Source organism: Hirundo rustica, chromosome 30 (assembly GCF_015227805.2).
Source record: "Hirundo rustica isolate bHirRus1 chromosome 30, bHirRus1.pri.v3, whole genome shotgun sequence".
Taxonomy (NCBI): Eukaryota; Metazoa; Chordata; class Aves; order Passeriformes; family Hirundinidae; genus Hirundo; species Hirundo rustica.
The window spans coordinates 1,306,824-1,320,416 of NC_053479.1; the positions used below are offsets into that span (position 1 = coordinate 1,306,824).

General features: G+C 51.7%; 1 protein-coding gene across 4 annotated transcripts in view; it reads right to left on the reverse strand.

Moving 5' to 3' along the window:
- R3HDM2 (R3H domain containing 2) overlaps positions 1-13,593 on the reverse strand; it is a 36,296-nt gene that overhangs the window by 15,634 nt on the left and 7,069 nt on the right. For 3 of the 4 annotated variants that reach the window (XM_040088425.2, XM_040088427.1, XM_040088424.1), the window contains exons 2-11: positions 11,015-11,213; positions 10,237-10,278; positions 9,720-9,806; positions 8,341-8,467; positions 7,172-7,250; positions 6,443-6,502; positions 6,160-6,300; positions 5,160-5,268; positions 3,909-4,004; positions 1,962-1,993 (exon numbers count right to left, since the gene is read on the reverse strand). In XM_040088425.2, coding sequence (XP_039944359.1) covers positions 1,962-1,993; positions 3,909-4,004; positions 5,160-5,268; positions 6,160-6,300; positions 6,443-6,502; positions 7,172-7,250; positions 8,341-8,467; positions 9,720-9,806; positions 10,237-10,278; positions 11,015-11,182 — 941 coding nt within the window. In that variant the 5' untranslated portion in view covers positions 11,183-11,213. The remainder of the gene's footprint in view (positions 1-1,961; positions 1,994-3,908; positions 4,005-5,159; positions 5,269-6,159; positions 6,301-6,442; positions 6,503-7,171; positions 7,251-8,340; positions 8,468-9,719; positions 9,807-10,236; positions 10,279-11,014; positions 11,214-13,593) is intronic. The other variant, XM_040088426.1, reaches the window with a different exon arrangement.

The window sequence follows — 13,593 nt, forward strand, 5'->3', positions numbered from 1 at the left end:
AAGCAGATTAAACCCAGCTCCTCGGGGCCTGGGCATCACAGCCAGGGCAGCTCCTGGCACAGCCCTGGCTGCTCTCAAAGCTGCAGCAGCATCAGCAGTGGGGTTTTTGCTCCAAAACTTGGAGTTTTGGGATGTGAGAACTGTCCTTGCTGTTCTGAACAGAGCCCAGCACACCGCATTTTCCAGGAGAGCCCGGTGAGGCAGGCGACAGGAACAAGGAGAGGGACAAAGCTGCTCCTGCCTGGCTCAGATCCTCCTGCGCTGCCCCACATCTCCAGAGCTTTGGCTGGAGATGAGCACAGCAGGGATGAGGTTCTGTCCCTTCTCATCCCTTTTTTTTGTCCTTGCACCTCCAGAGCCCCACTCCAGCCCTTTCATCCGTGGGAAAAACTCCTTAACAAGAAAAAGCTGCTCGAACGTGCTCCCAGCGCCCTCAGCAGCTCCTGTGGCTGAGACGGAGCCTGAGACACTTCACTGTCACCATTAAATCACCCAGCCTTGATAATCAGGGATGGATATAATTTGCTCTTTAGCCCAAAACCTGTCTGCCAGGTGTCCTTTGGTAGGGGAAGAGCTCCAGTTCTTTAGGCCAAAATTTGTCTGCCTGGTGCCCTTTGGCAATGAAGTAACTCCAGCTCTTTAGCCCAAAAATTGTCTACCAGATGTTCTTTGGCAATGAAGTAACTCCAGCTCTTTAGCCCAAAAATTGTCTACCAGATGTTCTTTGGCAATGAAAAAACTCCAGTTCTTTACCCCAAAACCTCTCTGCCAGGAGCCCTTTAGCACAGAAAGATCTCCAGTTCTTTAGGCCAAAATTTGTCTGCCAGATGTTCTTTGGCAATGAAAAAACTTCAGTTCATTACCTGAAAATTTGTCTGCCAGGTGTCCTTTAGCACAGAATGATCTCCAGTTCTTTAGCCCAAAATTTGTCTGCCTGGTGCCCTTTGGCAATGAAATAACTCCAGCTCTTTAGCCCAAAAATTGTCTACCAGATGATCTTTGACAATGAAATAACTCCAGTTCTTTAGCCCAAAAATTGTCTACCAGATGATCTTCAGCAATGTAAAAACTCCAGCTCTTTACCCAAAATTTGTCTGCCAGGTGCCCTTTAGCACAGAATGATCTCCAGTTCTTTAGCCCAAAATTTGTCTGCCAGATGTTCTTTGGCAATGAAAAAACTTCAGTTCATTACCTGAAAATTTGTCTGCCAGGTGCCCTTTAGCACAGAAAGGTCTCCAGTTCTTTAGCCCAAAATTTGTCTGCCAGATGTTCTTTGGCAATGAAAAAACTCCAGCTCTTTACCCCAAAATTTGTCTGCCAGGTGCCCTTTAGCACAGAATGATCTCCAGTTCTTTAGCCCAAAATTTGTCTGCCAGATGTTCTTTGGCATGGAAATAATTTGTTCTTTAGCCCAAAACCTGTTTGCCAGGTGTCCTTTGGTAGGGGAAGAGCTCCACTTCTTTAGCCCAAGACCCTTGAGCAGGGAAAGAATTCATTCTTTAGCCCAAAATTTGTCTATCAGATGTTCTTTGGCATGGAAATAATTTGTTCTTTAGCCCAACACCTAGGGATAACCCTGCCTGATCCTATTGCTATCCTGGCACTGTAAGAGCAGGGATTTCCTGTCCTTTTTGGGGAACAAGAGGTGGAACGGTTCGAAAACTGCTGGAATCCTTTCCCAGCCTCCTTTTTAATTGATGGATCAGCCGAAAAAAAAAACCCAAAACAAAACCAAAAAGGATTGGAGATCGATGCTGCGAAGAAAACACCTTCAGTAACTGCACTGGGGGATTCAGCAGCACGTGGCACAAAATCATATCCCACAGAGAGAGACCCCCACAACTCTGCCCGCGTCTGTGAGAGCTCCAAGCACTCTGTGCAGAGCCTGAGGAGGGAAATCAGAGGTTTGGGGTCATGCAGGGCTTTGGATGAAGCCCCAGGAGCTGCAGGGCAGCACTCACCTGCTGTCCGTGAGGAATCCGTTCTGGCCCGACTGGGAGTGGGAACGAGGAGACGAGGAGGAAGGAAAAAGGGAGATTTAATAACTCTGAAAGAACTCTGAAAAGAACCAACCCCCGGGTGATTGCAAAGGCTGGCGCCGGGACACGGGGCGTGGCGAGGCGTGGTGTGGAGCCTCCTGCACGCCAGCTCCCTGTGGAGCTCCATCCAAGCCCTCTCCTGGATCCCTGATCTCAAATTGAATTGCACCCAGGCAGCTCTGATGGTGCCTTTTGTTGGGGAGGATGAAGCCAAAACACCCTGTAGATATGACTGCCTATATTCTGAGAATGAGAAACCTGTAAGTGAGATAGAATTGAAAGCAAGTTTTGATGTTTGAGATGTATTAGATACTGGATGTCTGAGAAAACAGTGATGTGACCAGCTGAAGGTCACCTGCAGCCAGACCCAGAGGTCAAAGGGAATGTTCTGTCTCACCCCCAATGCAGGGTTCATCCCACACCTGTGACCCTCCCCTGAAGCATCAGCTATCTGTGACCCCATTGGCCCAAGCCCTGTTCCAGCCCACCTTGACGCCCCCTGATAAGGGGTCCCCAGGGGGCTGGACGCTCTCTTTGCTTGCACCCTTCTCCCAGGACTTTCCTCTCTTGGAATTTCCTCTTCCTTCGCCCACCTCCCTGGGCCTCGCCACCAGCTGCAGCCCGGCAGCTCAGAGCAAGGCCTCGCATCCCTTACAATAAACCTCATCTTCTAAAACCCAACTTCAGAGATCTCTCTTCTACATCCATCCACACCGCCCCGGAGCCCTCAGCAGCAGGAGGAAGCAATATCTACAGCCTTTGGCCAAGGAGACAATCAGGGCGAGGTGTCCAAAGGGGTTTTATGTCCTGAATGCAGCGTTTGGAGCAGCCCTGGAGCAGCCCCCGAGCCGGACGTGAGCGTGGGGCACTGCTCCGAGCACAGAGCGGGATTTCAGGAGGAAAGAACCAGGCTGGACATTTCACGGGACAGATAATAAATATCTTGCCCAATTCCTCCTGGGAATGCTCAAATTCCTCCTGGAAATGCCCAAATTCCTCCTGGAAATGCCCAAATTTCTCCTAGGAAAGCCTAAATTCCTGGGAATGCTCAAATTCCTCCTGGGAATGCCCAAATTCCTCCTGGAAATGCCCAAATTCCTTCTGAGAATGCTCAAATTCCTCCTAGGAATGCTCAAATTCCTGCTGGGAATGCCCAAATTCCTTCTGAGAATGCCCAAATTCCTCCTGGGAATGCCCAAATTCCTCCTAGGAATGCCCAAATTCCTCCAGGAAATGCCCAAATTCCTCCTGGGAATGCTCAAATTCCTCCTAGAAAAGCCTAAATTCCTGGGAATGCTCCAATTCCTCCTGGGAATGCCCAAATTCCTCCTGGAAATGCTGAAATTCCTCCTGGGAATGCTCAAATTCCTCCTGGGAAAGCCTAAATTCCTGGGAATGCTCAAATTCCTCCTGGAAATGCTGAAATTCCTTCTGGGAATGCTCCAATTCCTCCTAGGAATGCCCAAATTCCTCCTGGAAAGGCCGAGCCCTGCACTGCCGGGTCAGAAGGTGGAAGCTGCAGCACTGGGAAGAAACTGGGAGCTGCAGCTGCTGCTCCCTTTGGGGCAGGAAATGTTTCTCTGATCACCCCAAAGACGCCACTGGATAAACTCAGAATCTTTTGTGCAGCAAGGGAGCAGGATTGCATCCATTCCTCCCCGAAATTTTAGGGAAGGGGCGGAATGGAGGGAGCAGGTGTGGCTTCACACCTCTGCTGGCAGCTGGAATTCGCTCGGCACGTCCCCAAAATTCCGGGAAATCGGTGGAAAAAGCAAGGAGGAGATCCGACCTCTGGGCAAATTCGAGGTTATTTTCCGCCCCAAAGCTCCAGGAGGATCCTGGCAGGCGAGGCGAGCGATCCAAACTTACCTCCCGCGCAAATATCCGCTCCCTGACCCGCTGATATTCCTCCTCTCGCTCTTCTATGGATTTGCTCCTTCTCCCATCCTGCAAGGGGAGTCTGATCTGAAGGGACAAACACAGCTCAGGGGTCAGCAGTTGCCAGCGGGAGCAGTCAGCTGCTGGGAATTTCGGGAATGGTTTTTGGGTTTTTTTTTTTGGATTACGTGACGACTCGGACTCAGCTTTTGCTTTTCGGACCTAACTTTGGGATGACTGAACCCAGGGATGAACCTCAGAGGTGCCAAGACGTTCATCCCCGGACGTTGCCAAGCACAAACAGCTTGGGCCGAGCTCTGCCCGAGCCAGAGATCAGGAATATCACCAAAAGTCATTTTTTTGGGAGCACGTGCTCCCTCGTGGATCCTGTGCTCCGTGCGCAGCGCCAGCGCCGAGCGTCGCCACGGGGGAAACCAAAAACTGGGATTTCCTGACTTAAACACAGCAACTGGTCCCACAGCAGTGGGGTGATGGGACTCTGGGTTTAGATGGGAAAAAAATTCCTCCCTGGAAGTGCCCAAGGCCAGGTTGGATCGGGTTTGGAGCCACCTGGGAGGGTGGGAGATGTCTTTGCCCATGGCAGGGGTGGCACTGGAGGAGCTTTAAGGGTTTTTTTCCAACCCAAACCATTCCATGTTTTTATGAGGATGGGAGCTCCAAGACCCCAAAATCCAGCTGGGATGAGAGAGGGGAAAAAAATTCCTCCCTGGAAGTGTCCAAGGCCAGGTTGGATCGGGTTTGGAGCCACCTGGGAGGGTGGGAGATGTCTTTGCCCATGGCAGGGGTGGCACTGGAGGAGCTTTAAGGGTTTTTTCCAACCCAAACCATTCCATGTTTTTATGAGGATGGGAGCTCCAAGACCCCAAAATCCCTGGGGAAAGGGCATGACCAGCTGGGACGAGAGAAGGGAAAGCACCACTCAGCTGAGGGCTAATCCCAAAGAAACCTTGGCAAAAGGCTCCACCTTAAAACCTGGCCCCCAGCTGATTTTAGGCTGTGGAGAAGCACATCCACAGAGCACACACCAGCTCTTCATCCATTCCAGTAATATTTGGAGAAGTTTTTTTTTTTTTAGGTAATTCAGATGCTGCTGCTCGGGTGGGGTGGGAGCTTCTATTAAATGTTACTTCAGGGAAGCTGTGAGGATTTTGGAGCTGTCCTGTGACACCTGTCACCTCTGATTTTCCCGAAGGCTGCAGATGCCTCCCTGCCACCCCTCACCTGGTTATCGTCCCGATCCATGCTGGTGTCATCCCGTTTTAGGATAAACCTCTGCGGGAACTCGGAGTTCTTCTCATCCTTGATGTGCTCGGAGAACCTCTGCTCGGGGCTGCAAGAAAAAAACCCCAGCCTTTGTCAGGAGGGGGAAAAAAAACCACAAAAAAACCAGGCCCAGAAGGTGGCAAGATGTTTGTGGTGTGAGGTTTTGGCTCGGGTTGATAGCAACAGGAGCTCTTGTCTCTTCTCCTGGAATTATGGAGAGCCAGGCAGGGCTGGAGGGAAAAGATTCTTCCCTGCTCCTTTCATTCCACGACTCTGATTCTCCTAGAGAGGGATTTTTCCCTTCTTACGGGGCTGAAATTGAAATGGGGTGTGGAACCCAGCCTGCTGCAGAGAATTCCTGGGGTGTGGGGAAGGGAAATGGGGGGAAAAAGGGGGAAAAAAATGGAAAAAAAGGGGAAAAATGGAAAGGGGGAAAGGGGGAAAGGGGGAAAGGGGGAAAGGGGGAAAGGGGGAAAGGGGGAAAGGGGGAAAGGGGGAAAGGGGGGAAATGGGGAAATGGGGAAATGGGGGAAAAGGGGAAATGGGGGAAATGGGGAAAAGGGGGAAAGGGGGAGAGGGGGAAATGGGGAAAAGGGGAAAAGGGGGAAATGGGGGGGAAAGGGGGAAAGGGGGGAAATGGGGAAAAGGGGAAGGGAAGGGAAGGGAAGGGAAGGGAAGGGAAGGGAAGGGAAGGGAAGGGAAGGGAAGGGAAGGGAAGGGAAGGGAAGGGAAGGGAAGGGAAGGGAAGGGAAGGGAAGGGAAGGGAAGGGAAGGGAAGGGAAGGGAAGGAAGGGAAGGAAGGAAGGAAAGGAAAGGAAAGGAAAGGAAAGGAAAGGAAAGGAAAGGAAAGGAAAGGAAAGGAAAGGAAAGGAAGGAAAGGAAAGGAAAGGAAAGGAAAGGAAAGGAAAGGAAAGGAAAGGAAAGGAAAGGAAAGGAAAGGAAAGGAAGGGGCCCTTACATCCGTGTGTTACTGGTCTTGTTGATGATCACGGCCTTCCCGGTCTGATCCACGTTGTGATCCATCCCGAAATACGCCGCGACCCGGTGGAGCAGCATCCGGTGGTACGAGGTCATCTGGGGAAACTTCTTGAACTGATTGCTGGGAAGAGGGGGACAGGGTTGGACCTCCAAGCTGCGTCAGGATGCACAAGAGAACAGCCTCCCCTCCACTGTGGAGCCCAAATTCCCGAGCCCTCCGTTACAAACCTCTTCTGCTCGACACCGAGCCGATGATCACTTACTTGCTGTCGCTAATGAACTCCAGGATCTCCTGTTCCAACTTGAGCAGCATCATTCTATCCCTGTCAGGGCAAGAAGAAAAGAAAGGAAAAGGTGATTTTAGGGAGAGTGGAACAGCTTTCCCTGCTCCCAAGCCCTCTCTGGCAGCAGAAAAAGCCACAGGAGCAGGTGACACCCGGTTTCAATACTTAACAGAACGGCCTCAAAAACTCCCTGCTTTTTCAAATACACTAAATTAAACACCAGATTTATTTTATTTTTCCCCCAGTTTAAGGTTGTTTTGCTAACAGTGCTCGGCTTTGGGAAGCCTGAATCCCTGCTCTGCTGGAAGCTGCACTGCTGCAGACTCCAGCTTCGCCAGCTTTTCCCTCAATCCCACTGATTATTCCCACAGCAGCTCCTTTACAGGCTGACATTTGACAGCCATTTATAGCAAAGGGGTTTAAAGCAATCAAAATTATTTCTTTGCGTTCAAACAAATGATTTCTCCTCCTCCTCTCTCCCCTTCACGCACGATTCCATGCTTGGAATGAAACAAGATATAAAATTACAGTTGTGCTTTCAGTTTCTACATCGTCCCAGCTCTGGTAATTCTTGGAATTATAAAGAGGAAAACATGAAAATATTTCCAGGTATTGGTTGGAGGCGCTGGAATCCTCCAGGATACAGGAATGCGCACAGACAGGGACCCACAGACCCCTCAGGGATTTGTTTTACTGACCAGGACTTACCGTGGGTTTTTTTTCAGTGTATTCACTAAAAATTCATGCAGATCTATTCCAGTGGAATCTGTGTATTCCTGGCTGGAATCTGGAAAAAAAAAACCCCAACAGCAGCAGAACAAATTAAAAACAAAAAAAAACAAAGAAATCACTGAGACAGCAGAGGGAAGGGAAGGGGAGGGAAATGGGGAAAAGGGGAGAAGAAAGGGGAGAAGAAAGGGGAGAAGAAAGGGGAAAAAAGGGGGAAAAGAGGAAAAGGGAAAAAAAAGGGAAAAGGGAAAAAAGGGAAAAGGGGGGAAAGGAAGAAAAGGTGGAAAGGGAGAAAAGGGGGAAAAGGGGAAAAAGGGAAAGAGGAAAGAGGAAAGAGGAAAAGAAAGGGGAAAAGAAAGGGGAAAAAAAGGGAGAAAAAAGGGGAAAAGGGGAAAAAAAGGGGAAAAAAGGGGAAAAGAGGAAAAGAAAGGGGAAAAGAAAGGGGAAAAGAAAGGGGAAAAAAAGGGGAAAAAAAGGGGAAAAGGGGAAAAAAAGGGGAAAAAAGGGGAAAAAGGGGAAAAAAGGGGGCAACAAGGGGGGGAAGGGGAAAAAAAGGGAAAAAAAGGGGAAAAGGGAAAGGAAAGGAAAGGAAAGGGCTGTGTCTCTGTGTCTCTGTGTCTCTGTGTGCATGAGGATGCTGCTCCCCCATTTCCCAGGATTAACCCCCTTTTTCCCGGCACAAAGCCCTCCAAGGCCCTGTTAGGAGGAGGACAGAGGTGGGATGGGATTGTGGAAGGACACCTCGGTCCCAAACCCACCCTGGGCCCACGCTCTGAGCACTCCCTGCTGCCACAGCAGGTCCTGGCAGGTGTGTATCCCAGTATCCCACACTTTGGTCCAAGCAATTTCTGCCTCCCAATCCTTAAATCCTCCAGGCTCTGGGAATCCCTGCTGGCCTCTTGTTCCCCCTCTTCCCACACCCTTTTTTCATCTCAAAATAATTGCAGAATAAACCAGTGAAAGCAAAGCAGCACTAGAGGAGCTGCCCCGCGGGGGATTTTGGGTGGAATTTGCTCCTCCGACGTCTCTTTGAGCCATTTTTGTGCCCCAGGATCCCACCAGAGACATCCAACCAACACCTGCCCCCACTTCCAGAGGATCCCCAGAGCAGGTGAGCAGCACCTGACCACTTCAAACCGGCACCTGACCTCGAGAGAGCATCTTCCTCGGCGTTTTCTCCTTATTCTTGTCTTTTTCTTCTTTTTCCACCCCATCTTTGGTGGGTTTCTCCTCTTCTTTGTCAGAGGGGCAGCTCACGTGCAGCTGGATGATGTCCTGGGGTGAAATAAAGGATGGAGTGTTTCTGTCCCATCTGGGGTGCCAGTTGTTTCTGTCCCATCCCAGAGACGCCAGTTGTCGGGGGCTCCTTTTTTAGGAGCTTAAATTCCCCGGCATTCAGGTGGTTTTAGAGTCCTGGCCCTCTGCAAAGCTCTGTGCCAAACGGAGGAAAAGACAGAGTCTTCAAGGTTACACGCTTCGTTTATTCGTTCTTATCTTACAATTTTCTCAGTGTCCAAAAGGTGTTTGCCGCGGCTCGGACATCTGGTGACTCCTCCTGTCTCTGGGCTGTCCTTATCTTTTACACTAATTGCTACGTATTCTTTATTTACTATTTCTTACCAATGTCTATCACTATTACTAGAAAGGTCATCTCTACTCTGACCCAATCCTCTGTAACTACTTTGTGCTAACGTCACTGCAGAAATGGAGTGAGGGAACAAGAAGGAAGAAGAAGGAGACAACGCCCCAAATTCTCCATCTTGCCCCATTCACTTCAATGCCAAGAATCCCAAACCCACTGTTTTTTCACCCTGTGATATACTAAACTACTATTTTCACACTCTTGTGGCCTGCAATGCTTCCTGCAGCGCAAGAAGCCTCTCCCATGGACTGAAATCAAATCCAGTGTCTCTCTGAGCTCTGGGCTCTGGGCTGGGGTCCCAGACCCCCCTGCCCAGGTCCCTGACCCTCCAGGGCAGCCAAAGGAATGCCCTGGACTCCAACAATGGAGTTCCCTCAGACAGAATCACAGAATCACAGAATAATGAGGTTGGAAGAGACCTCTAAGATCATCAAGTCCAACCTATGCCTTAACACCTCAACTAGACTATAGCACTAAGTGCCACGTCCAGTCTTTTTTTAAACACATCCAGAGATGGTGACTCCACCACCTCCCTGGGAAGACAATTCCAGTGCTTTATTATTCTTTCAGTGAAAAATTTTTTTCCTAATATCTAACCTGTACCTTCCCTGACGTAGCTTGAGACTGTGTCCCCTTGTTCTGTCAGTTGCTGCCCGGTGGAAGAGACCGACCCCCACCTGTCTACAACCTCCCTTCAAGAAGTTGTAGGGACATTCCCTGAGCCACGGCCATGGCTGGGAAAAGCACCACAGGAAGGTCTCAGCCAGCTCCTGTGGGAATTTCTTGGCTCCCCGAGGCGCAGGAGAGCAAGAGACGGATCATTTCTAGGAGGAAACGGATTTCCTGGGCTTCCACACTCCCAAATTTGTCTCACTCTGGGCCTACCTGAGACTCCAGCAGCCCATCCACGAAGGGGCCCGAGGATTCCTCACACACAGCCAAACTCCTGACCAGTTTAAGCTTCGAGTTAGACTGAAAAAGGTAAAGAAAAATAAAAATAAAAAAAAAATAGGGAGCAGTTACAACACCTCAGCCGAAACTCACGCCTGAATTCCTGCAGCTGCTTCCCGAGGTAGTCACCCCCATTTAAAGTGTCCAATAAAAGGGATATACGGAGATATCCAAGGACTTGGAACCCCTGAACAACAAATTTTATTCCTTTTGACCACATTTTAAAGTGGGGGAATTCCCTGCCTTGAATTCCTGCCCTCCCTGATTTCCAGACAGAGCAATTCCAGCTTTGATCCTGTTAGAAAGGTGCACGTGGAATGGGGAAATACTACACCCTGTCCTGCTGCAGGTGGCTCCCAGGGACGGGAAAAGTTCAGGAGCAGCATCCTGAGGCTGGGAGCAGGATTCAGAACAGCCCAAAGGAAATTTGGGATGGCAGCAGAGCTCCTACCTTGGCTCTTTTCCTGGCGTGTCCGTGACTCGACGTTCGCTTCTGCGGACGGAGAAAAAGGACGGAGAAAAGTTTAACCTGGAAGTTCCCTGCCGCTCCCGGGACGCAAAAGATGGCGACAGAGAGGCTGCTGCTCCGTCTGGAGAGCCACCAAGGCCGGAAAACTCCCTGAGTGCAGCCCAAAGTGCCCAAACAGGCTGGCCCTGCACAGCTGCGGGTCTGCCAGATGTGCCCGCAGATGTGCCAGCCCACAGCTGGAACGGCAGCAGCACCCAGCTGGCAGCTGAGGGTGGGAACCGCTCCAGGCTCCAGCAGGAGCTGCCAGCGCAGGTGGCAGGAGAGCAGAGCAGCAGGGATTGAGCCCCAGCACCGGCCAACGATGAAACTCTCAGTGATTGAAACAAAATCCCCAAACGCTCCCGGTCCTATTTTTAACCGGAGAGAAGCAAGCAGCGTTCCCGAATCCAAGCTCTCCCTGGATGCCTTCGCTTGCCGTGGAGTCATTAACTCATCCTCAGATCAAAGAAAGGACTCAGAGGGACGTGACAGCCCTGGCACCAGAACCTGGGGACGGAGCGCGAGTGTCCCCCAGGGAACATCTCAGTTATTCCACTCCCAGGCTCAGGGAATATTTCAATCACTCTGGCCAGCATGGATTCAGCTGAAGAGGAAAGGAGCAGCCTGCACAGCGTGGAAAAGTGGGGGGACAGGTTCTGGATGCTTTGGGAAGGGACAGGAACCAGCAGGTGAGGGCCCAGCTCCCCGTGCCCGCGCTCACCTGAGACTCCTGGCGCACGCCGACCTCCTCCCCTCCATCCTTCTCCACCTCCTCCTTGCTGGGTGACCTGGGTACGTATTTGGTTTTGTTCACAGATTCCTCGACCACCTTCTTTTCTGATTCCTTCATAATTTCTAGGGACTCCTGCGCCGTGTTGCTGTTGGACATCTTCGGAGCCCTCCGCTGCAGCGACGGGCACCTGCGGGACGAAGGCACAGGACAGCTCAGGGGGGTGCCCAGAGATGTTCTCTGGGCACAAACTCAGCTTGGAAGTTCCTTGGGATCCACCTCGTGCACCAAAAACCGAGCACTCGGATCAAACCCACGCACTCGAGCGCTCCTGGAGCTCCGCGGTTCTCACCAGGGCTCTGGAGCCGCCGAGGCTGGAAAAAGTCCCTGAGGCAGGTGAGTGATGGAGAGAGAGAGAGAGAGACTGAGGGCAGCTCTAAACCAGCAAACATCACAGAGGTGAAAAAGATTGGAGCTGTGCTCTGCCCCAGGGCAAACCACCAGCAAAAATCTGCATTTCCCCCAAAATCCCAGCCCAGCTCTTTTCGTAATCGGTCAAATCTTCAGTGAGAAAACAGCCAAAGGTGCCCTGTGAGATAAGGAAATCCTGATATCTCCTCCTGGTCAGATACTTCAGGACAAGTGGGACTCAAATTACGCATTAAGACGAAAATTCCTGATAAAGTTGCCTTTAATTGCTTCCCTTTGATTAGCAAGAAGCAGGCAGCCCCTGGAAGCACCTCTGGCTTAGAGCGGAGCCTGGAGAGGGCAGCGCCTGTGCTTTGGTGTGCTGAGAGCTTCAACCAGGACCTGCTCATCAAATTAAGTGTTAATTCCTAATTGATCATCTGGAATCAACACAGCAGCCCTGCCCTCAGAGCTCATCGGGAACTGGAGTGCCAGGACCCTGGGCATGGCTGCCCACTGCCAGAGGGAAGGGATGGGTGGGATATTGGGAAGGAATTCCTCCCTGTGAGGGTGAGGAGGCCCTGGAATGGATTTTCCAGAGAAGCTGTGGCTGCTCCTGGATCCCTGGAAGTGTCCAAGGCCAGACTGGGACAGCAGCAAGTGTCGCTGCCCATGGCAGGGGTGGAACTGGAGGAGCTTTAAGGTCCCTCCCAACCCAAACCAAAACAGGATTTTATGATTCCGGTCGCTCAGAGCAGATCTGAGAGTCTGAGCAAGGATTAAACCAGCTCCAGGTGGCCGTGGAGGGATGTGGCACCAGCAAACCCCTCTGGAGAGACAAATTCCCAAAAAGGAAAGGGGAGCCTAAACCAGAGCGAGGCTCAACGAAAACCCCTCTGTTTAACAACTCATCCTCAATTCCTCTGGCAGAACGTGGCTGAAACAGAGTCAGGACTCACAGAGATTCATCGACTCCCGACTCTGCACAGCAGCACCTGATATTCCTGGACTATTCCCCTTTAACTTGTGGAGCTGCTGAACACAAAACGCGTATTTGACATTTCTGCAGCCACTGGAACTGGTTCCAGGCACAGAAAGCAGGAGGATGCAGTGAACTCCCTCCATTCCACGGATTCCTACAGGGGTTTTTAACAAATTTGTTAAGACACGGAGGGCAGGTGCCCCGGGGTGGCCGGAAAACGCCGGATCCAGCGGGACAACGGGGACAGGACTGACACAGGGAGGCAGCTTGGCCACCTCGAAAAATCCTGGGGGAGAGGCGCAGGGAAAGCATCCATCCTCCAGCTGCAGCAGGCTGAGACCCAGCAGTGGTGTTCCCAGGGAATCCCACGCTGCTCCGACAGGAATTAGGTCAGGAAGGGAAAAGGGAACGCTTTGCCTGGCGTGCCTCATTCGGGGGAGGACGATGCAGGGGGTGAAGGTGTTAAAACTCTGCCTCCCCCCACCCCAAAACTCTTCTCACTGTAGCAAACTGCTCCAGGTTCATGCCCGGGCCGGGGGGTTTAAACATTCCCAGAGGATCTGGAGCGGATTTGGGGAAGGGAGGGAGGAGGCAGCACCGGAACCGCACGCTCGGCGCTCAAATAAAGGAGAGGGTTTTTGCACAGCTCATTCCCTTCTCACCACCCACCCTCCTAACGAGCCAAACACCTCGGCCAAATTTAAGGAGGATAACAGGATCTCCTCCCGCGGCGCCGCGACGTAACTCCAGCGTCACGCGGGGAATGTGATCGGATTTCCCAGAAAAGACAACTCGGAGCCGCAGAAGTGACATTTATCAGCTGCCCCCCTCCTGTCACAGCTTCCATCCCCGCCAGGCTGCCTCCAGGACGTTTTCCCCGCGTGCAGAATGCAGGATCCGGGGAAAATCTGCGAGCTGCTGCTTTCCAGAGGAGGATTCCTGGCGGGATGAATGAATCAGCTCCCGAGGGAGGCCGTGGGACGCAGCTCGGGGGTGGCAGACGCGAGTGACGGCGACAGACGGGGCTCGAGGAGAGCGGGGAAGTTCAGGGGACTCGGGATGGGTGGGTGGGATTGAGCTGGGCTTGGGCAGAGAGGGGGAAAAAAAAACCACCAATGACATGGATGCAAGGCAAAATCCACATCGGGAAGGAGGATGGAGCAAAGGTGGGAGGGAGAAG